Source organism: Narcine bancroftii, chromosome 1 (genome assembly GCF_036971445.1).
Source record: "Narcine bancroftii isolate sNarBan1 chromosome 1, sNarBan1.hap1, whole genome shotgun sequence".
Classification (NCBI taxonomy): Eukaryota; Metazoa; Chordata; class Chondrichthyes; order Torpediniformes; family Narcinidae; genus Narcine; species Narcine bancroftii.
Window position 1 is genome coordinate 202,566,828 of NC_091469.1, and position 25,027 is coordinate 202,591,854.

Consider the following 25,027-nt stretch of genomic DNA (forward strand, 5'->3'; position numbering starts at 1 on the left):
TCCTAAAATGCACAGTTGAGGAAAGTGGTCAAACCAGATACAATAGCAACATTTAAGAACCATTTAGACAGGGAGAGAATGGAAGTGCATAGACCATATGCTGGCAGGTGGGACCAGTTTAAATTGGCATCATGGTTGGCACGTACATCATAGGCCATAAGGTGCTGTACCATACTGTTTAATGTAAGAGCATCATTTGATATTTTAGAGTTGCAATATTTCTTTGTCTTGAAAAATATATTGTTTGTGGTTATTTATTCCTTTCCAGTATTCCAACAGCAATGCTCAAGCCAGACAGAATTCTAAAAATAACACATTAAAATTATTTTGAAATAACAATAAAAGATACATTTTGATTTTCTTGTATTATTTATATCTGTTATTTGTACAGAAACTGAATTATGCCCTGTGAATCCAAGTCTATTTGCAAAATTTACACAGGGTCTATATAGATAGATACATGATGTGTATATTTCCTAATCAAAAGGCAATAGAGTACAGTATTTAAAGCATTTAGCAGTAGCACTAGTTTCACACTCTCCATCAAATTACAAAACAAGGTTGTACATACAGTGCAACTTTTGACATAATAATACCAATGCAAACTCATGGGAGAGTGAGTTTCAATTTCAGCTGGGTGCAGTATGAGCAGTAACAGATCAGTTGTTTGTTATGCAGCCTGGCCATGGACCCTAATGAAAAGGAAACTCTTACTGTCCACTTAATTAAAAGCTAACCTCTTTCACTGCCAATTTTGCGCTGCTACTGAAGCATCCAAATTTCAGCAGATGGGACTTGGTTTTTAAAATATGAACATATTTTCCAGAAATATGGTCAATTAAACATGCCCTGACAAAACTCACTATAGATATACTCAAACAGAGGATCCTTTGTGTGAATTTATTGAGTCAATATTGGAGCATATTTTAATGGTGATATTTCAAAAGTTCAGTCTGCCATTTTGATATATCTGAAAAAAATGGCATTAGTCTGCTGGTTTAGAATACAGCTTATGTTCATGACTTCTTTTATTAATGATATCCTGCACAAAGGCAGGAACTTGTTTAGTCTACCATTTGACTCTTAAGTTCTAGTTGGTGCTGTATTGAAATAAAAGGAGAATATTTATGTGTCTTACATTGTGCTTATGTAAAATGATCAATCATAATTCATCATGCTTTTTCAAACTTATTTACTTCTGATCATTTATGACAAGAATTGACCCTACCAGCTCAAGTGCAATTCTCATTCTTTAGAAATGATCAAAATAAGTCAAATTAAAAGTGCTCTGTGATGGGCCATGTTTTTATGGAAAGTCAGAATGCAAAAATTATTTTGTAAATGACTTGATGACCATTATCCCATGCATACAGAACTTTCTCTTTGGGATTGTAGTCAATCTGAGTGGTATAAGTGTACTCATTGATGAAGGGTAACTTTGGATTTATCTCAGTGTCTGTGTGAGTATCATATGCGTAAGATACTTGGCCTTCTTTTTCATTGTAGGTATCTACTGCGTACAGAACACCACAGATGATGAAACAGTTACCATAGGAATTACGTTTGAGGCCTGTTTTCCATGTTGTCTCTGTCTTCACTGAAAGATCGATTGGATCTAATTTACTGATTACGATGATTTCATGCTGGGAATATTCATAATATGAGGCAGGATAAATGACCCACAGGCCACTCTCATCAACAGCAAAGTCAATGTCTGAATGTCCCCGCCATTTCCATGGTGTAGTGTTTTCATAAACCACATCATGAAGAAGGGTCCAGGCAGCTACAAATCGCTGCTTAATATTATACTTAATTATATTTCGGGTAAAAGCCCGATTGTAATAGAATGATCCATTGTAAACAACATGGCCTGTTCCAATCCAATTGTAAGGAAGTTTGTAAAGGTTGCTCCACCGTCCTATGAGGGAAAAGATAATGAGGGTGTTAAAAACAAAATATTGGTGAATTCATTCAAAACAAAATTACACTTAAAAAGCAGATCCTTGTAATAATCGGCTAGATGGAACCAAATGGAGAGAACATTGTTCATTGGTATTTGGGAACATTGCCAGTCCATTACTTTGAAGTTAGAATACATGTAAAAACTTAATCTCATCCATTTAAAAATGAAGAAAAGTGTATGTTGCATGGTTGAATCATGAGTCCATCTTAGATTTCCAATAAAAAAGTTAACAAGCTCATGTAATCAATTTAGAAGCACTAATCTTAGAATGACAATTGACACAAAAATTGGATATTATTAGTACCTAGAATGTGTCTGTTATACTACTGGTGATTTTTAAACGTGTTACATCTTACCTTGTTTAAAATTTTCAAGGTTTCTGAATTCTATGAGGTTGTTTCCATAGTAATAGTTAGTCACGTAGATCCTGTTGTCTTTTACCATGGGATCTTTCATCCAAGCACCCTCATTACGGCCATAACTATGATGTTTGATAGGTGGCTCAATCATTGACAATGTCCCGTAACATTCACCTTCTCTGACTTTAGATAAAAAGAATATTAGTATGAGTTTCAGATACTGAGAAATTTACAGAAGTGTGACATTGTGCAGGATGGAACAGCTTGCTATAAACTATCAATGATAAATTTTCTGGAACAGGAAATGATAAATGTTAAACTGAATAATATTTGCAGGGTCATTGAACAGAAGCAGGCGTAGAAAAATTTGAACTTTTTCTGTTTATTGTGCTAATTGAGCAAAACAGTAATGTGAGTCCATTGAATCATGTTTCAGAAATATGGTTCCATTGAAAATGAGCATACATTATTGCTTTGAGAAAGACATATCTCTATTTGTTTATACTAATTCATTCATTGCTTAACAGATGGGTTGATGGAAAATTAATGTGCTGTGTTTCATCCATATTCTGAAAAATTGCAGAGATCTCAGATGGATCTGATTGACCTGAAGTAACATATCCAAAAGGTGAAGCAAGTAATTGAGAAAGCAATCATAGAAGCTATCATATTGTAATTTATTGTGAGAGTAAATTGCTTTGCCTCACCAAATGAACCCAGCTTAGCGCCGACATTGGCGACTTCAGGGGTTTTTATGAGACACTAAAGGCTGTGTACGTCCCCTCATCCCAAGTCCAAAGCCCTCTGTGCACCTCAGACGGTGAAGTCCTCCTCAGCGACAAGATCTCCATCTTCAATCGATGGTCAGAACACTTCCAATCTCTATTCAGTGCCAACCGCTCAGTCCAAGAATCCGCCCTGCTCCAGATCCCTCAACAGCCCTTGAGTCTAGAGCTGGATGAGGTCCTTACCCGGGAAGAGATATATAAGGCAATTGAACAACTGAAAAGTGGCAAAGCAGCAGGTTTGGATGGAATCCCCCCCCAGAGGTCTGGAAGGCTGGCGGCAAAACTCTGCATACCAAACTCCATGAGTTTTTCATGCTCTGTTGGACCAAGGAAAGCTGCCTCAGGACCTTCGTGATGCCATCATCATCACCCTGTACAAAAACAAAGGCGAGAAATCAGACTGCTCAAACTACAGGGGAATCATGCTGCTCTCCATTGCAGGCAAAATCTTCGCTAGGATTCTCCTTAATAGACTAATACCTAGTGTCGCCGAAAATGTCCTCCCAGAATCACAGTGTGGCTTTCATGCAAACAGAGGGACTACTGACATGGTCTTTGCCCTCAGACAGCTCCACGAAAAGTGCAGAGAACAAAACAAAGGTCTCTACATCACCTTTGTTGACCTCACCAAAGCCTTCAACACCGAGAGCAGGAAAGGGCTTTGGCAAATACTAGAGTGCCTCGAATGTCCCCCCAAGTTCCTCAACATGGTTATCCAACTGCACGAAAACTAACAAGGTCGGGTCAGATACAGCAATGAGCTCTCCGAACCCTTCTCCACTGACAACGGCGTGAAGCAAGGCTGCGTCCTCACACCAACCCTCTTTACTATCTTCTTCAGCATTATGCTGAAACAAGCCATGAAAGACCTCAACAATGAAGACGCTGTTTACAGCCGGTACCACACGGATGGCAGACTCTTCAATCCTGCAAGCTCACACCAAGACACAAGAGCAACTTGTCCATGAACTACTCTTTGCAGACGATGCCGCTTTAGTTGCCCATTCAGAGCCAGCTCTCCAGCACATGACATCCTGTTTTGTGGAAACTGCCAAAATGTTTGGCCTGGAAGTCAGCCTGAAGAAAACAGAGGTCCTCCATCAGCCAGCTCCCCACCATGACTACCAGCCCCCCCACATCTCCATCGGGCACACAGAACTCAAAACGGTCAACCAGTTTACCTACCTCGGCTGCACCATTTCATCGGATGCAAGGATCGACAAAGAGATAGACAGCACACTCGCCAAGGCAAATAGTGCCTTTGGAAGACTACACAAAAGAGTCTAGAAAAACAACCACCTGAAGAAATACACAAAGATCAGTGTGTACAGAGCCGTTGTCATACCCACACTCCTGTTCAGCTACGAATCATGGGTCCTCTACCGGCATCACCTACGGCTCCTAGAATGCTTCCATCAGCGCTGTCTCCGCTCCATCCTCAACATTCATTGGAGTGACTTCATCACCAACATCGAAGTACTCGAGCTGGTAGAGTCCACAAGCATCGAATCCACGCTGCTGAAGACCCAACTGCGCTGGGTGGGTCATGTCTCCAGAATGGAGGACCATCGCCTTCCCAAGATCGTGTTATAGGGTGAGCTCTCCACTGGCCACCGAGACAGACGTGCACCAAAGAAGAGGTACAAGGTCTGCTTAAAGAAATCACTTGGTGCCTGCCACATTGACCACTGCCAGTGGGCTGATATCGCCTCCAATCATGCATCTTGGCGCCTCACAGTTCGGCAGGCAGCAACCTCCTTTGAAGAAGACCGCAGAGCCCACCTCATTGACAAAAGACAAAGTAGGAAAAACCCGACACCCAACCCCAACCCACCAATTTTCCCTTGCAACCGCTGCAACCGTGCCTGCCTGTCCCGCATTGGACTTGTCAGTCACCAACGAGCCTGTAGCAGACGTGGACATATCCCTCCATAAATCTTCGTCCGCGAAGCCAAGCCAAAGAAGAAAAAGAAGAAATGAATACAAAAATAGACAGATAATATGGCATTAGTGAGACCATATCTGGAATACATGTATGGTATTGGAAAGGCCACTTTAATCTGATGCCAAAAACCAGCTGCAGAAATATTACTTGAGTCCTGTCTGGGAAGAGATTAACAGATGGAAAGAAGAAAAGATTCAAGGGTGAGTTCCAAGCCTTATTGAGGAAACACAACATTTCCATCAATTCTGGGAACTCTCACTCATGACTACTCAAAACTAAAAGGAACATTTGGGATGGTATTGAGTATCTTGAGGCTATACATCAGGAGCTCACAGAAACAACATAAGCAACGAAAGGAGAAGACTACCATTTAACTATAATTATCAGCAGATTTTCTAGATGTTACTCTTATTAATTGCTTTATTAGCCATCTCAGAACACATAAAAATAAACAGAATGAATGTCAACCATCCTCATTTCTGAGGGCCTACCAAAGAAGATTAGTCTCCTTATTTAAGGATGGATGTAAATGTGTTTGATGAAGTTCAAAGAGATTTATTAGACTAATTCATAGAATGAGTAGGTTGATTATTGAAGAAAGATTAGGTAGGCAAGGCTTGTATCCACTGGAGTTTGGAAGGGTGAAAGTGGATTTGATTAAAATACTATACATTAAATGCTGACAAAGTCTTGGCAGGGTGAACATGGAGAGGATGCTTTCTCTTGTGGAAAGTCTAGAACAATGGGTCACTTTAAAAACTAAGGGGTTGCCCCTTTAAAACAAATGATGCATTTTTTTTAAATCTTAGCAAGTCATGAACCTTCAGAACTCTCTTGCTAAAAGGGTGGTAGAGGTGGAGAATTTGATAAATTCTATAATTTTATGCCTGAAGCAAGCAGGCAAGAAGTTGTGGGGAATAGGAGGGGATATGGAGTTCAAGTTACAATCAGAGCAGCTTTGATTTTATTGAATGCTGGAGCTGGCTTGAGGGGCTAAATTGAAGACATTGAGCCAGCTGCTTTTAATAATACACAAACCTTTCAGTATGGTCAAATCAATACAAAATAAATTGATTAATTTGAATGAATTGATGTCATCATTTGTCTGACAACACTCCTGTAAATCATCATTAATTCTTTGTTATTACATGTAAGAGAAAATATGCTTACCTATTTATTCATTTATTTGTTCATATTCAGTATTTTAGTTTTCCTAGCAAGGCTAGCATTTATTGCCTATCTCTAATTTTCCTTGAGAAAGTGGAAGTGAACCATCTCCTTGCACCTCCTGCAGGAATTCTGGCACAGTCCTACAGAGGGCAGAATTCTAGGATTTATATCCAGTGACAATATTACTCCACATCAGCATGTTGTGTGATTTGGAAGGTAATGATCCCTCTATGTATTGGGTTTGTGAGTAGTCTGCGCAAGTAACAACAGTGCATTTTGTACATGGCAATACTGCATCCACTCTGCACTGATGATACAGAGAGTGAATGTTGAGATACCAATCAAAAGGCCTGCTTTGTCCTGGACATTATTGAGCTGCAATTTTCCATTCAGAGATATCAGTGTTGGAATTAAACTGGAACAGGTTGGAAAAATGCAGTTAATTTTGGAGGCAGATATATATTAAATGTTTTCTGGTCCCATAGCCCTTGTAATTCCACATCTACCAATAAAATTGACTATTAAATACCCTCTTAAAAAGACTAACAAGTAATTCAATTGTATGGATGAACAATATAATGCTAGCCTTGTCTCACATAGTGTATTCAAATCATGGGGAAAAAACTGAATGCATAAAACAAATGAAATAATGAAAAAAAACTCTAACGGAACCCATTTTGACTGTTCAGATCTGTAAAAAAATCAAATTTGTTTGAATCTCATTTAGCACACAGCGAATAAACCTTTATTTGGCCTGGTTGAACGAGTGGTTGGTTCCATGATGCTGTCTGTGGTATTTGTGCCTGGGCCAGCTGTGGTTGGGCTGGTGCTACTGGTGATAGGGAATGAAGCTGTGGTTGAATTCTCTGTGCTCCTGCCAGCTCCCTCAGATTCATAAGCACCTTGAGACTTCACTCCTGCTCTCGACTCCTGATCCTCGGAATGAGACGTCCCTCTAAATGAACTATCTGAAAGTGATTTTTAAAATAAAGTTAATCAATCTGGGTCCATTTCAAATGTTACAAGCACAAAATATCACCAGTTGAATGATGCAAATTTATATAAAAATCAGGTCTGTTGAGCTGGAAATAGCTTTCTTCCCGCAGGCTGTGAGATTGACAAACCTGTATCCTGTAACCGAGTAAATCATCCAAAAATATTTATATATTATATTTATTTTAAATTATATCTTTATGTACATATTTAATTATTGTGTGTGTGTATTATGTGTGTGCACCGTGGTCCTGTGAAATACTGTTTCATCTGGTTGTATATGTATAGTCAGATGATAATAAACTTGAACTTGAATAGCGTTTACTTTACATCTTAGTTTTACAGCTCAGAGGGAATGTTTTCTTTCAAGCATATGATTTCCTCAATTGGTAGAGAAATTAGGGAAATTTAATTGTCTTGACAGAAGGTTTAATAAACAGGGGGGGTTCAACTATTTAAAGGATTAGAGGGGACAAGAGGAATATATTTTGCCCAGAGTTTGATAGAAGGATGGAATTCACAACCTGAAAGGATGGTTGAGTCAGAAACCTTCATCATTTTTACACACTGCACCGAATTGAAGAACATGACCTGCGGGTCTCGCAACACAATGTTGAAAGGAGGATTACTTTGGGGAATTCTTTTTTGACTGGCATAGATAATGATGGGTTTAATGTTTATAATCTTTAAATACTGCCTGAGGATTTTTGTTTCAGTATTTCACATACTTCAACTTTTTAAGATGAATGAGTAAAAAATTATGGTCTGAAAAAAACAGAAAAAAAATAATACCACACTCTAATGGCAATTTCAGTCACATACCAAATTCAAAACATCTAATTTCAAGAAGTTTTATGTTCTCTGCTCATTTTCCAATAAAATCATGATTTGTCTTGATTATGTTCTTCAAATTTTAGAATTTATTACATTTTGAATTAACCCCTTTGCAAAATCTGGTTCCATAAGTTCTGTTAATGATGTGTCACATTTCCAGCAGATTCAAATCAGAGGTAACATTGTTGGGCTTTTAAAAATTCAATCTCCATGAGTTTTACTCATGAGTTTGACAGTTTATTGTTTTATGTACAAAAAGTACAATGTGCAGATGCACTAGAAAGCTTTTTCCAGTGTAAATCAACGTAAAACATTGTGTTTACCTCGATTATAAATTAAAGCTAGAACAAAGGGTAGGATTGATTAAAACAGTGTGTAGAAAATGTGCCAAGTCAGTTTACCACATCAAGAAGATAATGGAGTTGAGATTATACTCCTGAAATCTGGCTCAATGTGACCATATTACTAAATGTGCAAAGCCCTTCTATTATTACATTTAATGACCAAACATGAACTTTGTGTACTTTGTATAACTGTTTTTTTTTGTTTTGAGACTGGAAGAAAGAAATGTTGAGTTCCAGCTTCAAATGTAATTAAAATTAATCATTCAGTTGTGAAAACAATTAACAAAGATGGTTTTGGTAGCAGGAGGTCATTCATCCCAGTCTAGGACATCACTGCAGGAGTTCCTCAGGCCAGTCTAATCACCTTCAGCTATTTAAAGGTGACTATTCTTCCACCATAATGTCAGACATGAAAATAGACACTGATGATTGCAATGTTCAATTCCATTTGTAACTCCTCAGCAAATGAATCAGACCAAACTTTCATGCAACAAGATCTAGAGAACATTCAAGCCCAGGGTTGATACATGGCAAGTAGCATCCATGCAATACAAGTGTCGGACAATGAACATTTCCAACTAAGGGGAGTCTAACTCCCTCCCTATAATATTCAATGGCATTACCATTGCCAAGTTCCCCACCAGCAATGTCCTGGGAGTTATCACATAAAGATAGTGGCTACAAGAGGCCCGACATCCAACAAGCCTTTCCACAAGTTTGGAGTATGATGGAAAACCCTTTCCTTGCTTGGCTTAGTGAAGCTCCAACAACTTATGATCCAGGACTAAGCAGCCCACTTGTTGGCATCCCATTCACTGATCTGATGCTCCTTCCCCCACCAAGACACAATGGCTAAACTGTGGACCATTCACAAAAATACTCTGCAGGTACGTACCCAGACTACTCCAACAACACATCTCCAAGCTGTGCAAGTGCAATGGACATCATCACTGGCTGGTTTCATATTCAAGTCACACACCATCATGATTTGGAAAAATATCGCTCATCCTTCTTTGTTGCTGGAGCTAAATCCTGGAATTCCTTTCCTAATGGCATTCACAAAATAGTTTCACCAGAACGGCTGTTGCAGTTCTAGAAAGTGCCTCACCACTAACTATTCAAGGAAATAGAGACATACAGGATAGAACAGGTCCATCAGTTCAACTTGTTCATGCTGACCAAGTTGGTATTTTGGCTTGTCTCATTTGCCTGCCTTTGGTCCACATCCTTCTAGATGCTTCCTATCATATAGCCATCCAAATGTCTTTCGAACATTGCAAATGCTCACTTCTATAGCTTCCTCTGGCAACTCATTCCGTATTCGGACCCTCTCAGTGACAGTGTTATCCCTCAAGTCCCTCTTAAATTTCTATCCATAAACATAAGTTCTCTCATCCTCTCATTCTAGTATTAACTACAGGGAAGAAGACTATGAGCATTCACTTTCCCCTTGATTTTTGATATCTCCATAAGGTCACCCTTCAAGGAATTAAAAGCAAGCCTATCTAACTATGTAATGTACAACTTTTGACCACAATTTTTTATTAATAAGTGGCTGTTATACTCGGAATATTTACATTTCAATTTATATTGATTAGATTTTAATATGTATATTTAACTCTTTTTTTAATATTTCTTTTAAAGAAATATTAAAAAAAGAGTTAAATATACATATACATGTTTATATATATATATATATATACATTCATGTTCATGTTTAATTGCTGTATATGTCATATATTATTTGTTTTTTTGAACGAATAAATAAATAAAAAAAACAAATTTTGACCACAATATCCTGGCCTGTAAAAGTGAGAGTGCCAAATGCCTAGAGCACCATATCTACCTGAGTCAAAGCTTTCAGCTCTAGTACTCCTCCATCTTCCCATTTTAAAACAGTTTTGAGGGCTTGACCATTTACTATATAATAAATTAGTGATGGGGAATTAATGGTGGCTTTGCTTATGATGCCTAGATCCTAAATAATTATTTTGATAAAACCTCGTACTGGGCTTCATTATAAGCTGTCAGATTTTGCAGACCTGATCCATTGTGTGATTGGTGTCTATGCTCCGCGGGCCTGTACTCACCAGGTTTAGTCATGGAAACCCAATCTCAACCAAATTTCAAGAATATTTGCCAGGTTAATTCCAGGGATGAAGTGGTGGACATATGAAGAAAGGTTGTGCAAGTTGGTCCTATGCACATTGAAGTTTTGAGAATTGAAAAGGGATTTTATTGAAACACAGAGATTCTGAGGGGGTTTACAGAGTGCTTCCTGACAGGGTGTTTCCTCCAGTGGGGTTATCTATAACTCAGGGACAGGTTTGAAAAAAATAGGGTCATCAATTTCAAACAGAGATGAGGGGGAACTTCTCACAGAGTCATGAATCTTAGGAATCAGCTGCCTGCAGAGGCCAAATCAATAGAGATTGATAGATGTATAAACTACAAGGGAGGTAGTGGATCAGCTATGATATGAAAGGGAATGTTGACTTGCTTCAGAAGCTGTATCCTGGCATGCTATGAAATATGGTGAAAGGTTCTATCTACATCCCTACTGCAAGTGCCTATCAACCTTCCTTCAGTTCCCCATTAATTCCTCTACCAATGACTTTAAAACTCTGCCCCCACCCCCCCTAGTTTTATTAAAAAAAGCAGGTTCTTGCTATTTACTTATTTTGGGCCCAATTAACTCTCATCTCAGCCTCTGTTGTTCGAAAGAAAACAACCTAAATCAAGTCAATCCAATCCAATCTTTCCTTACAGCTACAATTTTCCTCTTCATCTTTATAACTGCCCTTTGTAGCCATCCAGCATAACTACATCCTTTCTGTAATGTTGTGACTAAACTGAACACATACTTAAAAAAATCAAATTAAAGGAAAGAGGACATGTCCTATATGTATCTTTTCTTGTACTAACTTTTCAGATTTAGGCAAAATATTTTGGATCTGGAGCATTGCTGGCTGAAGGGGATTGATACCAGTAATGTTTGTTTACTGCTATCATGATGTGGTTCTTGACTGTAGAATGTCATAGAATGGAAAAATGAGGGAGAAGGGAAGGTCTGTATTAAACTGATAATGATTCTGCATCTTCCATTTACATCTCTTCTCGATCCAGCTGTTGTTTCTATTCCTCTGTCACCATTTAATCTCTCCTGCCTCCCACACTACCACAGAACTTCCCCTTTGCTAGATCATCCCCTACTTCCTTTACTGTATTCTCAGAGTTTTTTTTATCCTTAACTTTTCCAGTTATGATGGGTTATTGACCTAAAGTGTTAACCTTTCCCTCTCCGAGATGCTTGCCACTTCTATTTTTATTTTGGAGTTGTGGAAGTAAATAAATTTAACATGTTTGGAAATCTGTAAGTAAACATGAAATTTTCCAAATGTAACACAATGTTGGTGGTCAATATTTGATAACCAAAACATCAGTGCTGAACTTAAGGGTTTTGTGTTTTTTAAACATTTAAAAAAATGTTTTTAAGCCTTCCTTCCATATTTCATGTTTCCCGATTTTTCCCACAAGCTTCCAGAAAACATGAAAGTTTCACCAAGATGTTGCCTGGATTAGTTTTAGTTATAAGGTTGGGCAAACTTGGATTTTTTCTCTGGTGTGTTTGAGGCTGAGGGAAGACTTGACAGAGGTATAATAAAGTAAAAACACAAAGCTGCAGAAACTCAGCAGGTCTTTTAAAAATACATAACCTATATTTCGGGCTTGAGCCCTTCATCAAGGTATGGTAAAATTCGGCAGGCATCCAAATAAAAAGGTAAGGGGGGATGGGGAGAGGAGCATAGTCGCAAAGGCAAGAGCAATAGGTGGAGAAGGGAGGGAGAACACAGCAGCAAGCCAGAGGATGAGGGATGGCTAGGTGAATAGAGAGGGAAGGGGTTGGAGAGTTGATGGAAAGAAGACAGGGGAAGGAAAGGAAAGGAAAGGAAAGGAAGGGGGAAAGGAGAGCAGGTTACCAGAAAAGTCAACATTAATGCCATTCAGCTGGAGAGTGCCCAGATGGAAAATCAGATGATGTTCCTCCAATTTAGGGGGGTCTTGGTGGGATTGTACATGAGGCCATGGACTGACATGTGAATATGGGAGTTGGATGCAGAACTGAAATGGTTGGCTACTGGGAGGTTTCTATCACTGGTTCAAACAGAGCAAAAGTGTTCAGAAAACCGATCTCCCAGTCTGCACCCAGTCTTTCCAATGTAGAGAAGGCCACAAAGGGAGCACCAGATGCAGTAAACGAATCTGATTACAAGCAAGTGTGGCTTCACTTGAAAGACCTGTTTGGGGCCCCGGACTGTGGTTAAGGAGGAGGTGTGGGCACAAGAAGGAGGTGTGTGGCACTTCCTGTGGCCACAGAGGAAGTGCCGGGGAGGGGGGGATTGGTGGGGAGGGATGAGTGCATGAGGGACTCATGGACGGAGCAATCCCTACGGAAGGCAGAAAGGGGAGGAGAGGGGAAGATGTGTCTGGAGAATAATGTGTTGGATGCAGAGGCTGGTGGAGTGGTAGGTGTTTGTTGTGCCTGAGGGCAGAAGGAGCCAAGGCAGATGAGCGGGAAATGGAAGAGACACAGGGGAGAGATGAGTTGATAGTGGTGGAAGGGAAACCACATTTGTGGAAGAATGCAGACATTTCAGAAGATCTGAACTGGAAAACCTCATCTTGGGAACAGATGCAGCAGAGATGGAGAAATTGTGAGAAGGGAATAGAATCCTTGCAGAGGACAGGGTAAGAAGAAGTGTAATTGTGGGAGTTGGTGTCAGTGGAAAGCTTGTCTTCCGAGATGGAGGCAGAGAGACCAAGAAAGGGGAGAGTTTTGTCAGAGATGGACCAAGTGAGTTTGAGTTGGGGGGGGGGGGGGAATTGGCATCGAAATGAATGAAGTTGATGAGCTCATCGTGGGTGCATGAGGCAGTCCCAATGTCATCAATATGCTGGAGGAAGAGTTGAGGGGTCTTGCCTGTGCAGGCTTGCAGCATGGATTGCTCCATAAAACCCGCAAACAAGAAGGCATAGCTGGAACCCATGTGACTATTCCTTTGATTTAGAGGAAGTGAGATGAGTCAAAGGAGAAGTTGTTTAGAGTGAGGACAATTCTGCCAGGTGGAGCAGGTGGTGGTAAAATGAGACTGGTTGGGTCTCTGGTCCAAAAAGAAGCAAAATGCTTTAAGACCTTCTGTATGGGGAATGGAGGTATATAGGGATTGGACATTAATCGTGAAGATGAAGCGGTCCAGTTCAGCAAATCTGAAGTCATTGAAGGGATGGAGGGCATGTGAGGTATCATAGATGCAAGTGGGGAGGGATTGGAATGGGGAGAAAAGATAGTCGAGGTAAGAGGAAACTTGTTTGGTGGTGCAAGAGCAAGTGGAAACAATAGATCTACCAGGATAGTTGGGTTTATGTATCTTTAGTAGAAGATAGAAACAAGCAGGTCATGGATGGGAAACAAGGAGGCTGGAGTCTGTGGGAGGGAGGTGACCAGAGGTGATGAGATTCAAGATAGTGTTGGAGATGGTGGCTTGATGAACGATGGTGGAGTTGATAATGTGTTAGATGCAGAAGCTGGTGGGTGGTAGGTGAGGACAAGGGAATCCGTGTTTGTTGCACCTGGGGGTAGAGAGGTCAGGGCAGACGAGCAGGATGCAGGTGTGGGCTGAGTTGATGGTGATGGAGGGTGTGATAGTACGGATTCTATCACCAATGTGTATATGTATATATTGTGGTTATAGGATGGTTGTGATTGGCTGAGAGTGTAGCCACTTAAAGGGTTGCTCCTAGCCAGACCAGGTCATTCTGGACTGGTTGACTTACATATGACATGCTTCAGTCTTCTAGTTAATGAAAGCCTTGGTTTAGATCAACAAGCCTTTGATTCTTTCGACGTGCACTACAGAGGGGAAACCATTTTTGTGTAAGAAGTCAGACATTTCAGAAGATCTGGACTGAAAGACCTCATTTTGGGAACAGACGTGGCAGAGTTGGAGAAGTTGTGAGAAGGGAATAGAATTCTTGCAGGTGACAGAGTGTGAGGAAGTGTAGTCATTGGGAGATGGTGGCTTTGTAATATAGGTCAGTAGAAAGCTTGTCTCCTGAGTGACAGGGAACTCCCAGTAGCCAATCATTTCAGTTCTGTATCCCACTCCAACACAGGGGTGTATCTGCAGAAAATAGTGCCTATAGCAAGCACTGAAATTATGCCCCTGTCCAAACATCTGACACCCATCTTTTAGATAACTTTATCATAATATCAGCTCAAAAATACAAATCAAAGTTATTAATCTTTTAATTAACAAATTATGGCACTACATGAAAATTATAACTGCAACTTTCTTGCTTTCACTGATGCAAATTGATCAGTTTCTTCACTTTCTATCCCATCGACCACCTGTAAATTGGAGGTAAATTGGAGTGCCCATCTGGGCACTCTCCAGCTGGATGGCATTAACATGGACTTTTCTAGTTTCTGTTAACCTGCTCTCCTTTCTCCCTCTTCTTTCCCTCAGCTCTCCACCTCCTTTCCTCTCTATTCACCTAGCCATCCCTCCTCCCCTTGCTTGCTGCTGTGTCCTTCCCTTCTCCACCTAATACCTGTTGCCTTTGCAACCATGTCTCTTTATTCAGATGCCTCCTGACATTTTACCATATCTTGAAAAAGGGCTCAAGCCTGAAACTTCGGTTATGTATTTTTATCTCTGCTATATAAAGTACACTGTTTGACCTGATGAGTTTCTCCAGCATTGTGTTTTTATTTCAACCACAGAGTATGCAGACTTTTGTGATTTACTTTAGAAGTAAAATAAAATTATAGAAGGGGCATAGAAAGGGAAAATTGTCAGAGTCATTTTCCCTGGGTAAAAATGTCAAATACTAAAAGGCATAGATTTAAGATGAGAGGAGAAAAGCTTAAAAGAGAAATGCAGGGCAAGTTTTTGTTTTACACAGAGTGACAGGGTGCTAGAACATGCTGCTGTTGGTGGGGGGATAGTGAAGCAGATAAGATACTGCCATTTAAGAAGGTTTTATACAGGCACACGAATAAACGGGGAATGTAGGAATATACGTAGATCATGTGCAGGCAGATGAGATTAGTTTAAATTGGCATCATGGTCAGCATGGACATTGTGGGCAGAAGGGCCTGTTACTGTGTTCGTTCAGGCTAACTCTTCTAATGCACCAGGCTAAAAACGAGAAAGGCAACTTACACAGGCATCCTCCCTGCATATCAGGTGAATTTCAAATAGCTTTCCAAGGATCCAGCATAAAACCAGGGAGCTGTTGCCTTGTGGCACTATGTGCTACAATCTTCCAAAACTACATGATTTAGATGCACCATCACAAGCAAACACCTACCCCTTTTCTCCATCTTCATTCATTGCAAGTTGACCATACATAAACTTGGGACATTGAGAATTTTGTCAAATTTTGAATCTTGAGATTCTTTCTCTTTCAGCTTTTTTTTCCCCAACTCTTGATACATTGTTTAATTAAATCCATTTCTCATGAACATTGCACACAAATGGGAAAAAATATTTTCTTAAAACTCATGGCAGAATCATTATATAATCATGCTACATGTTCATAAAACCAGAAAATGAAATCCTGCTTAAAGATCCTTTAACTGCTCTGTTACCCAGCAGTGGGCAGTGCTGGCAAGATGCTATCCTTACAGAGCAGAAATCTATTTAATTTAATTTTAATTTAGACATACAGCATGGTAACAGGCCATTTGAGCCCATGAGTCTGTGCCGCCCAATTTACACCCTATTAACCTACACCCCCGGTACATTTTGAATGGTGGGAGGAAACCGGATCTCCCGGAGAAAAACCCACGCAATATATACAAATTCCTTACAGATAGCGCAGGACTTGAACCCTGGTCTGGTCCCGATCACTGGGTACTGGCTCTGCAAAGGCATTGCACTAAATGCTACATCAACCATGCCTTCTGAGCCTCAAATTCAAAGAATCTAATGTTAATCCAAGTGGGCTTCATTTCTGGCCACAACACAGTAAGCTAATCTCTACAGCTTGGTAAGAATCAAGCCACAGAAATTACACATTAATCTGAGGTAGGTCTTCTGCTGTGCTCTGTACAATGATTGGAATTTCCATTTTCTCAACTCTACTTCCTCATGCTGTCAGAATCTTGGATATCTAATAGTTTCAAAATGGAGACAATTTTATGTTAATTTGGAGGCAATACAAAAGATTGGTTCAAAATGAGAAAACATTGCAGCCTGGGACCCAACCAGGCTGTTGATTTTTTTGGAAGTGAAATTGATTGACACATCACACCAAAACATGGAGGTGTGCAATTCAATTTCAAAGGTCTATAGTGGAAAGCCTGGAGAAGTGTAAAGCTCATTTCACAGCACAGCGTCCACTTAAATAACAAATTTCTCTGCTTTTTTTCTAGTTGTCTTTTAGACTCACAGTAACTCACAGTAACTTCATCACAACACACTAAACACACTAACTGATCAAACTCACAGATTTATTACAACATTGCTATATAGTGAAATGTTATTTATTTGTTTTTCAAAAACTTTAGATGAATGTTTAGATGAATGTTTAGATGGACAGAAATTTGAATCAAACAAAGTTATTGAAAAGCTGCAAGCATTACATCAATGCCAGTTAATGACATATTTTAATAATTCCCTGAAAAGTTGTTTCAGTTAATTATATGATGTAATTTTCATATTTGAAGCAGTGCAGAGTTTTCTATTTATTCTCTCACTGCGCCTTCATACACTTGCAGAATCTGGCACTGAATCTCTAATAAAATGTTTAGGCAAGTTTTGGAATAAAATATTTCACTCTGATACTATTCAATAAGCATTGTACTGCATATAAGCAATGCCTATACAGCAACAAAATATTTATACAGCATTAAAGCACTTCAGATAGCTAATTTAGGCCCCCACATTACAGATAGTTTTTGATCTTGAATTGTAAACATAAATACATTGATAAAATGTAAATACACTAATTTGTTTGCTATAGAATACTGGTAAGTAGAAATATAATTCAATTGTTTCTTTGCACTTTTCCCATCTCATTTACATCCTGTTCTTCTAAGACAATTTGAAGAAATTTTCAGAGACCCACCTATGTTACCCTTAACCTACTTTTGAAAAGTTAGGAATGGGCAATAAATATGGCCTTGGCAGTTTTAAGTCTAAACCCTGCATGCGGATTGTGGGGGCCGCCATCCTGGTGCTCAGTAACACATCAAGCTGAGGGACCAGTTATGCCACACACACACACACACACACACACACACACACACACACACACACACACACACACACACACACACACACACACACACACACACACACACACACACACATGCTTTCTATAAGCAAAACTTACCCCTTGCACACACCACCTCTCAAATGCATCTAGCCCAAAAGAGCAGTGCATCCCCATGTAATATACCCTACACCTCTCACACACAATGCACACCACATAAAGCCTACATGGACAAACATCCCCATGCATTCCTAATCCCTCCATATACACCAACCCCACACACACACACATAAGTACTCTTCCCTGATAGGCACTATGAAAGCAAAAATGAACGAATTGTACATGTTCACACCACACCCCATCAACCTGCCACCCTGATACACACTCATTGCACAATACAGTTGTGGGTCCCATCTTGCATCATGTTAACTTGTCTTTTCTGGAGTGGAAGAATCTCTAGCCAATCATTTTAATCTTTGAGCACTTTAAACATTTGCTGAAGGATTACAAGACAGAATGCAAGGGACACTTATTGTTGACTGTGTAACTGATTCATTTCTCTGGAATGCCAGGACTTAAAGGAGAAACAATTGGGAAAGAACAAAACTAATCTACAGGAAACCTGTTGGCAGGTCTGAGCAGGAAATAGCATCGCGGCTCATTGTAGTTTGTAAGCAGTGAGTGTGGAAACAGGATGCATACCAGAAAATTCTTTATGGCTTGAATTGGTTAAAGCTATTCCATTTAATGGCACTCTCCCCTCCCTGTTTAGTTTGTATTGTTTGCCCCACAGTTTGTTGAAACCATTCAACTGAGAGAATGGATACAATCTGATTACATATCAACCAACTCTCATCAGAAACATATTTTGTTGAAATTGTATTGTTTGCCCCACAGTTTGTTGAAACCATTCAACTGAGAGATTGGATACAATCTGATTACATATCAACCAACTCTCATCAGAAACACTGAAGACAGAGTACAGATGATGAAATCTAGAACAAATCTAGAGCAGTACATAGAAAACAAAACATTATTTCCTTTGTTTTGTAATGAATCTAATCAACATTCATTTAGTAGCTAAATGTGCCTAAGGCTATTGTATGCAGAGAGAATAAATAGATAAGCATATGATTTAAATATAATTTAGCTTATTATTAAAAGAAGGTCGGAGTAGAAAGAGAGAAGGGTAAGGATTCTGCAGGGTCTAGGTGAGATATCATTGAAGTACAGTGTGCCATTTTCCTGGAGGATGTCTTGCCTTGCATTCAAAGCTGCATAGCAGAGATGACCGAGCTATTTCAAGAAGAGAAAATTAGCAGTAAGAAGGCCATCACTTTGAGTATATAAAAATATGACACTATGAATGTGAAGTCTTGCTGTGTGTGTGTGTGTGTGTGTGTGTGTGTGTGTGTGTGTGTGTGTGTGTGTGTGCACGCGCGTTTATATACACATACATACATGCAGTCTGTTTTGAAATGTAAATAAATGACCTCCCCATCAAATCCTTGGTGCCAAGGCAGGGCTTCAGTCCACTGCATGCTGTTCTTGAGATGGCTGCAGTGTGGATGAAATGATCATCCAGCTCCTTGTGCACTTTGTTTTTACCAATAAGGTTTGAAAGGGGTGCACTGGTCCTTGTCAAGGTTCAACCCAGGCAGCTGCCTCACAGAAGACAATCGACTAGCTGTTCCCAGGGATACATGTAGAGACATAAATTGAGTGCAACTGGAAAGATATTGAACGAGTCTACTCAATACTCATTGGAGCTCAGTAAAATATGTGATCTTATTGTGACTCAAGAAACAAACTATTTCCCTTCTTTGTAAGATATGAAAACTGCCAATATGAAAACTATCTTTCATCATGTGGGAATATGGACACTTTTTTACAAGATAAAAGAAAAAAACAGATGTATACCATGCTTCAGACCACCAGGAATTAATAGCAGGACCACCCTGTAACCATAAAAATATTACAAATGGACCATAAGGAAATGCTGACTACCACTAGAAGAATGAAAAACAGTCAAAAACACTGTGATTGTTGCTATGAAAACAAACGTGATGGGAATTTTCAAATAGAGAAGAGATGAATGAACATTGTTTTCAAACTTGGTTTTTGTAATAAAGTGGATTTCAATCAAGACCATGGTGCTTTTGTGGATGAACAGGCTGCTTTCCCCATCTGAAGACTGGTCTCCTTTAGATCTATCATTCTTGCTATCTTGCAAGAATGCTGCATTCAACAGAGGAAATTCAAATGATGGAGGACAATGGTTGGTTTTAAATAAAATAGTGAATAGTTGCTTAACTTCATTCTGTTGGCTATCTCGAACTATTTGTTACCAAATCTGTGCTTTGACAAAATATAATAAATTTGTCCTGTTAGTATATAGGAGCTTCTGTTAACTATTTTCCATCTGAGTGTTGGCTCAATGAATACCCTCCAAAGGATTGGAGGGTGGCGGATGTGGTTCCTCTGTTTAAGAAAGGGTCCAAATGCAAACCTGGGAATTATAGGCCTGTAAGTCTGACGTCTGTGGTGGGCAAGTTGATGTAAAGTGTTCTGAGGGATGCTATTTACAAATTTTTGGAGGTACAGGGATTGATAGGGAGTAATCAGCATGGTTTTGTCAGGGGTAGGTCATGCTTGACAAACCTGATTGAGTTCTTCAAAGGGGTTACAAAAAAGGTTGATGAAGGGAAAGCTGTGGATGTTGTCTATTTGGACTTGAGTAAAGCTTTTGACAAAGTTCCCCACAGGAGGTTAGGAAAAAAGATGGAGGCATTAGGTATAAATAAAGAGGTAGTGAAATTGATTCAGCAGTGGATCATGGCCAACGGTGTCTTCCCTTATCCAGCAACTTAGACACAGTCTGTGCTTTTCCAAAACCTACCAAAGTTAAGGGAGTGCAGAAATTCTTGAGCATGATAAACTTCTATTCATTCCAGCAGCTGCTGACATTCTTTGACCACTGTTTGAGATCCTCACCACAAAGCACAGGGAGGTTACTTGGACAACAGAGACGGAGGTTGCGTTTACAACTGCCAAAGACGCTTTGACCAAGGCAGCAATGCTCGCCCATCCTATCCCGATGCTTCCCTGACACTTAACACTGATGCCTCGATACGACTAAAGGTGCAGTTCTTGAGCAGTCCATCGATGGCCATTGCCAACCCCTTGCTTTCTTTAGCCAACACTACGGCCAGTGGAGATGAAATATAGTGCATTTGATCGGGAACTGTTGGCATTGTATATAGCCACACGACACTTCCGATATGTTTTGGAAAGTCAGAATTTCACTGTGTTTACAACCATAAGCCACTTGTTTTTGCCTTCAGTAAAATAATGGATCCATGGTCAACCAGGCAGCAGTGTCACCTGTCATACATTTCCAAGGACATGCGCCATGTCTCAGGTAAAAACAATCTCATTGCTGATATGCTGTCATATTTAGGGTGGCATTGATATTCCTGAATTAGCTAGTGCACAGGCCATGGACCCTAATGTTCAGACATACAGTATAGCCATTACTAACATGGACAGACAACAGGTGGCACCACAACTGGGTGGCCCAATCCTACTTAGTGACTTGTCTTTGGGCTACCCTAGACCGGTGATTCCAGCACCTTGGAGGTGATGCCTTTTTGACCAGGTACACAGCTTGTCTCACCCATCCATCAAAACATCCATCAAGCTCAGGTCGAATAAATACATATGGCATGGACTGAAAAAAGACGTCGCGTAATAGGCCTGCACATGTACCTCCTGCCAGACTTCCAAAATTCAGTGGCATACCAAGGCACCTCTTCAACCATTTCCGGTGGTATGCCGGTGGTTTGAACACGTGATTGTGGACCTGGTCGGATCATTGCTAGTATCTCAAAACATGAGATACATCTTAACAGTTGTAGACCATTTCACGTGCTGGCCAGAGGCCATCCCGTTGCCATCCAGTGACACTGAGACATGCACCAGAGCATTCATTGTCAATTGGATCTCTAGATTTGGTGTCCCGACACACATAACTTCAGATCGTGGAGCACAATTCACCTCTGTGTTATGGACTGCCTTTGCATACTTTTGTGGCACACAACAGCACCACACCATAGTGTACTACCCACAGTCCAACGGCCTTGTGAAAAGTTTCCACCGACAACTCGAGTCCGCACTTAAGGCCCGACTCACCGGTCCATATTGGATTGATGAGTTACATGGGTTCTACTGGGAGTGCACACAGCTCCCAAGGAAGATTTGCCTGCATCATCTGCAGAGATGGTTTATGGTATGATCCTTTCAGTTCCAGGGGACATTCACTTTGCATCCACCTCTGACCTGGACATCTTTCAGCAGCTTCAATGTGGTGTTGCAGTCAGCAAACCTGTTCCAACCAACTGGCACGGAACCCCTAAACAGCATGTGCCCCCACTGCTCTTTGACGCTGACTTTGTTTTTGTATGCAGACAGGTCCCAGGAGCGCCGTTACAATGACCATATAAGGACTCTTTCCACGTGATTAGGAAGGACGGGGTTGTATATACTTTGGACATTGGGGGGCATTCACAACTGTTCAGTGTGGACAGACTCAAGTCTGCCCTTGTGGATCCCACTTCATCTATTCATTGCCCCCAGCCCAGGCGGCGAGGTCATCCTAAGGTGCATGCAACTGGTGTATTGGTTTCTGGCGACGGTTCTGGGGGATGTGGTGTAGCAGTGCAGTATTGCAAAATGTCACTGATGTGGTTCTTCAGCAGGCGCGCGGAGCCATAGGACAGACAGCTGGGTACTCATCCATTTAATGGACCGCATGCGCGCGGTGCTGTGTACCAAGTAATGGCACATTGGTGTGCTGAGTCTCCTGCCGGAAAGCACAGGACTCTCACTGTGCTTAATTTAAACCTGCCGGTCCTGTGGATCAGTGGTAAACTCATAATGATGTCGCACCCTGTCCCGTAGAGCCCAGGATATGAGGTATATAAAAGAAGCCTGTAAAGTCTAAATAAAATAGTCTTGTGTTGACTAACATGATGTATGTATATTGTTTTAGTAGCTCTACCAAGGTAGTCGCTACAAGGTCAATGTTTAAGCAGATAGGATGCTTCAATAGGCAAAAGAAAATATCAACTACACCAGATTTTTACAATTATGTTAAAATTCTCATCTTTCCAAAATAATTAAAGATGTGGACATCGGTGTGGATGCATAATAATGTAATGGAGTAGCTAACCAATTTAAAATTAGATGTCACATGAAATGTAGAAAAGGTTTACACTCTTGCAATATTGTAGATTCTTACCTCTTTACACAATATTTGCTTTGTTTTACCTATCAATAAATGTCTCTTCACATCAGTTTTGACAACATATTGATCAATGACACAGTAAACCAGCTCACCTGGTGCTTACGCCTGCACTCTCTCAACAAATAGCCCTGCATCCTACGCTCTCTTTACCTGGTCCCTCTTTCCCACATTCCCTTTAACTCACAGTATTTGCTGGAAAATTTATTATACCAGATCTAAAAAATTAAAAGTTAGTTCGCAGTAACTTATAATAGTCTGGAAAATCTGACCATGCAGGATTGACAGAATTTTACTGTCTTCAATACTTACTGAAATTATAGACTGCAATATTCAACCTTTGTTTGATACTAAATAGAGTCGTCACTGGTGATCATTTTAAACACAATCACCAGTCAGGAAACACATTTGCCCACTGTGTTGCGGACTACAGCAGTGGAAAGTCAGATTGAGGGTGTGGAGGGTAGGGCTGGAGTGTAGTTGTTAAAAACAGCAATGTCCTCTGTCATGTCAGTTTCCTGATGGATGCTTATATTATCATTTACATTTTACATTCTCAGATTCAACTCCTCTGTTGGACTTTTAGTGAGTTTTACAATAAGCTCCAAGAATCTCCTCCGAAACCAAGTTCTCTATTAATTATACTTTCATGCATTTAATAGGACACTCAGTTTTATGAAGGTTTTAGAATTTTTTTCGACATAGAAAAATAAGCCTCTGCTTATTTTTTATGATCTTAACAGTTATAAAAATATCAAGAGTTGCCTTGTTTTTACTTACTCTTGCCATTATTTCCTGTGTCTTCAATTCTTTCTGCCTTGTAATAGGTAACACTTTTTATGACAGCCGGCTGCTGCATGCCAGACTTGGCCTTGGTGGTGGGCTGCGGATTTCTGAGTAAGGCTGCTGCTTTTCCTTTGGCAGCTGGCTTCTTTGATTTAATCCTTTTGTCTTTTGGTACTTTGGGAGGAAATTTTCGAGCTGGAGACTTTTTTTTGTTCTCTGCTTTATTTAAATACTTCTTTGCATCTTTCGCTCCAGATGTGTACTGAAAATAAATGTAGATTCAGTTACAGTCTAAGAACGTCTCAGTCCTTTGAGCCTTTCGTGTAACTAGGCTTTCTTTCTCAGCGTGGTCCTCTTCTACCTGCAGCCCATTCATGACTCAAGGTCAAACATGATATTCACTGATATTGGAGTGGTTCTTGTCCTGTTGCTTGCAACTGGAGGCTTTCTCCCTATTCTCAACCTGGTACTGATCTACTGAATCTGAACCACATAATAGATCTCCTTCTATTGCTTTCACTTGGTAGTTCTCCCTACACCATTATTTAATTCTGCTTCTTGCCACTGCTGCCTTTTTATAAACTAGCCCAGATTTTATTTGTCATTCCCCAGATTCCAAAAGTACATCAGTCTAACCTGCTCAGTGGTTTCTCCTGTCGTCTTTCCTCCAGCCTTATTCACAATAGGGTTACACTACACTACAAGTAGGTTCAAACCAGAAATGAAATGTCAAACTTCACCAATGACAAAAAAAATGGTGCTGGTGTTGCTGTAACAGCAATGCTGCCGCTGTTGTGGACCTGGGAGACCAGAGAGTGGAGACACAGAGCTGCTCCGAAGGGTTCAACTGTCCAGTCCTAATGCTGGCAGCTCTGTACAGGTGTTCAACAGGGTCTGTGGCCATGATAGTGGCACCAGTGCTGAGTAGCAGTCTGCAGATTCCACATGAACAGTGGACTAATGGAGGGCACCAGAAATGGGAAGAACACGCCCCGTTGAGAAGGAGAAGCAGAGGAGACGATCCTACAGGGAAGTAGACCACGGCGGCGAACCAGCGAGGGGCTCAGTGGCTGAGAGACTCACACAGGCTGCGGGCAACTTGTGGTTAGGGGACTCGCACAGGCTGCAGGCTGCTGGAGACTGGCTCATGGGACCAGGTATCGAGGCCAGTATTTGAGAGGGTGCTGAGTGCAAGAAGGGATCTTGTAGGGCCTCAGGCACTGAGGGCTTCCTAATCGTGTCGAAGGTTTGGATCTGGTGC

General features: G+C 40.5%; 1 protein-coding gene across 2 annotated transcripts in view; it reads right to left on the bottom strand.

Moving 5' to 3' along the window:
• Positions 1–369: 369 nt before the first annotated feature.
• LOC138738075 (olfactomedin-like protein 2A) overlaps positions 370–25,027 on the bottom strand; it is a 55,940-nt gene continuing 31,282 nt past the window's right edge. Inside the window, exons 6-9 of one of the 2 annotated variants that reach the window (XM_069888366.1) lie at positions 23,761–24,028; positions 7,128–7,193; positions 2,320–2,505; positions 370–1,918 (exon numbers count right to left, since the gene is read on the bottom strand). In XM_069888366.1, the coding sequence (XP_069744467.1) occupies positions 1,317–1,918; positions 2,320–2,505; positions 7,128–7,193; positions 23,761–24,028 (1,122 nt within the window). In that variant the 3' untranslated portion in view covers positions 370–1,316. Of the gene's footprint in view, positions 1,919–2,319; positions 2,506–6,968; positions 7,194–23,760; positions 24,029–25,027 lie in introns of both variants that reach the window. The other variant, XM_069888365.1, reaches the window with a different exon arrangement.